The sequence below is a fragment of the Myotis davidii genome, unplaced genomic scaffold (genome assembly GCF_000327345.1).
Source record: "Myotis davidii unplaced genomic scaffold, ASM32734v1 scaffold244, whole genome shotgun sequence".
Classification (NCBI taxonomy): domain Eukaryota; kingdom Metazoa; phylum Chordata; class Mammalia; order Chiroptera; family Vespertilionidae; genus Myotis; species Myotis davidii.
This window is the reverse complement of record NW_006294993.1, coordinates 589,849-591,906: the sequence shown is the minus strand read 5'-3', so window position 1 is coordinate 591,906 and position 2,058 is coordinate 589,849. Positions and strand designations below refer to the sequence as shown.

At 66.7% G+C, this 2,058-nt stretch overlaps 1 protein-coding gene across 1 annotated transcript in view; it reads right to left on the bottom strand.

Moving 5' to 3' along the window:
- Nucleotides 1-666: 666 nt before the first annotated feature.
- SRMS (src-related kinase lacking C-terminal regulatory tyrosine and N-terminal myristylation sites) overlaps nucleotides 667-2,058 on the bottom strand; it is a 7,211-nt gene continuing 5,819 nt past the window's right edge. The window contains exons 6-8 of the mRNA XM_006769561.2: nucleotides 1,922-2,047; nucleotides 1,671-1,827; nucleotides 667-1,527 (exon numbers count right to left, since the gene is read on the bottom strand). Coding sequence (XP_006769624.1) covers nucleotides 1,334-1,527; nucleotides 1,671-1,827; nucleotides 1,922-2,047 — 477 coding nt within the window. The 3' untranslated portion in view covers nucleotides 667-1,333. The remainder of the gene's footprint in view (nucleotides 1,528-1,670; nucleotides 1,828-1,921; nucleotides 2,048-2,058) is intronic.

Genomic DNA, 2,058 nt, shown 5'->3' with positions numbered 1-2,058 from the left:
CCAAACCCTCCTGCCCCCACTCCCACCAGGGCTGGGGCGGCCTAACCAGGGTCTGAGGCTCTGGGGACTCCTGCCCTCCCACTCAACCCTGATCCAAAGCCAGGTGCACCTGAGCCTGATGTGTCCGGTTCCTACCTCATCCCTGTGCTGCCCCCGCCGCTCGCCCCCAACCCAGCCCCAGCAGCCTCTGCTCTCTGAATAGCACTGGGGGTCGCTTATCTGCACCCAAGGGGCTTGCCTGCCTCTGTCCCTTCTGTCCCACAAGCCTCTGGGGTATAGCTGCCAGTGTGGGGCTCCCAGGAGGGTGGGGGTTGGGGACCCTGAAGGCAGACCCCACCCAGCCGCTCCTCCTGCTCCCCCGTTTGTTCATCCATTCGCTCCAGAGCTGGGCAGTTGAGGCACCTCCTCACTCGGCGATGTCAGCTGGTGGCTTGGGATCAGCGCTGGGAGCTGCCTCGCTCTGGAGATGCTGCTCCCCTTCCCGGGAGAGCTGCCCGCAGCTGCCCGCCTCCCACAGCCGCCTCCACGTGGCCTGACTGCACAACCAGGTCGTGCTGGACTCTACGCCACAGAGGCAGATGAGTCACCCGCCCCCCAGACGGCCTCCCATGGTAAGACCAACCCCAGCCGCCCTCAACTCCAGCCCAGGGAGATGGAAAGGGCTGTTCTCGAAGCTCCTGCAGGGGGTCAGGGGATCGTCTGCCTCTGGCTGCCCGGGATGGGGGCTGGGACACAGGGGCCAGCTCTCCTCCATCATGACACACCAGCCCTGCTCTGGCTGGGGCTGAGGCCTGTGGTGACGCACGTCTGTGCCGCTGACTTAGTGCACGCATGTTTATTGAGGGCTGCCTCCCTGCACACACAGGGGCTGCCCACAGGCAGAGGCGTGCGTGTGCAGGCGGTGCTGCATCCCACGTGCCCAGAGCCTGGGCCGGCCCCTTCAACAAGGCCCTGGCGGAACTCTGGGGAAAATTGGGAAGCCCCACCAGCTGCTCTTGACCCTGGGAGGGGGTCCCAGGCAGGAGGGACCTCAGCCGGCTCAGAGCTTCTCCCCCAGTCACCCTGAGGGGGAGTAGACCCAGCTCGACAGGCCTTCTCTCGGGGTCCTGCCCATGCCAGGGACGTGGCCACGCCGGGCGGAGGATGCCAGCCCCTCTGCTCTCCAAGTGCATGTTTTTGTATGTTGGCCTGTGTGTGCACACCTGTGTGTGTCAGCACTGAGGCCCGCGGCCAGGGGCTCTGAGGGCTGTAGGTCCGGCACCCTGGATGAGCTGAGGCAGACATTGTCCTGAAGAGAGGCCCAGGGAGCAGTCCAGCCCCGGCAGCGCCCGGGTCATGTGAGGGTGGGGTGGAGGCGCCTGTGGATGGTGCCCAGCATCGCCTGCAGCATGGCGAAGGCTGGCCGCTCCTCCGGGCTGCCTTTCCAGCACGCCAGCATGAGCACGTAGGCCTCGGCGGGGCAGGCGGCTGGGCGCGGAAGCCGGTACCCTCTCTCGATCTGCTGCAGCGTCTCGTGGTTGCTCATTCCTGGGGAGGAGGAGTCACCGTGGATCCTGCCCCCAGCCTTCACCAGACCCTGTTCCATGGGCAGCCTCGAGGCCATGTGCCCCTGCTGAGGGGAGCAACCCGCAGGGCAGGGTGCGCCCACCCTCGGCTGCCTGGAGGCCCACCTTCGTAGGGACACTGGCCATAAGAGAACACTTCATAGAGCAGCACCCCGAAGGACCAGACGTCCGACTTCGGGGAGTACACGCGGTAGTGGGCAGCCTCGGGCGCTGTCCACTTGACGGGGATCTTGGAGCCGCTGCTTGGGGAGTAGATGTCATCCTGGTGAGGGGACGCCGCGGTGAGGTGATGAGGTGGCGCCCTCCGCTCCCCTGGCTCCGCCGCCTGCGGGGCCGGCAGCCCCTCCCGCACTGACCTTGAGCAGCCGGGCCAGGCCAAAGTCGGCCACTTTGCAGGCCAGGTCGTCATCCACGAGCACATTCCTGGCGGCCAGGTCTCGATGCACGATGCGCCGCTCCTCCAGGTAGCGCATGCCCTCAGCCTGTGGGGGGC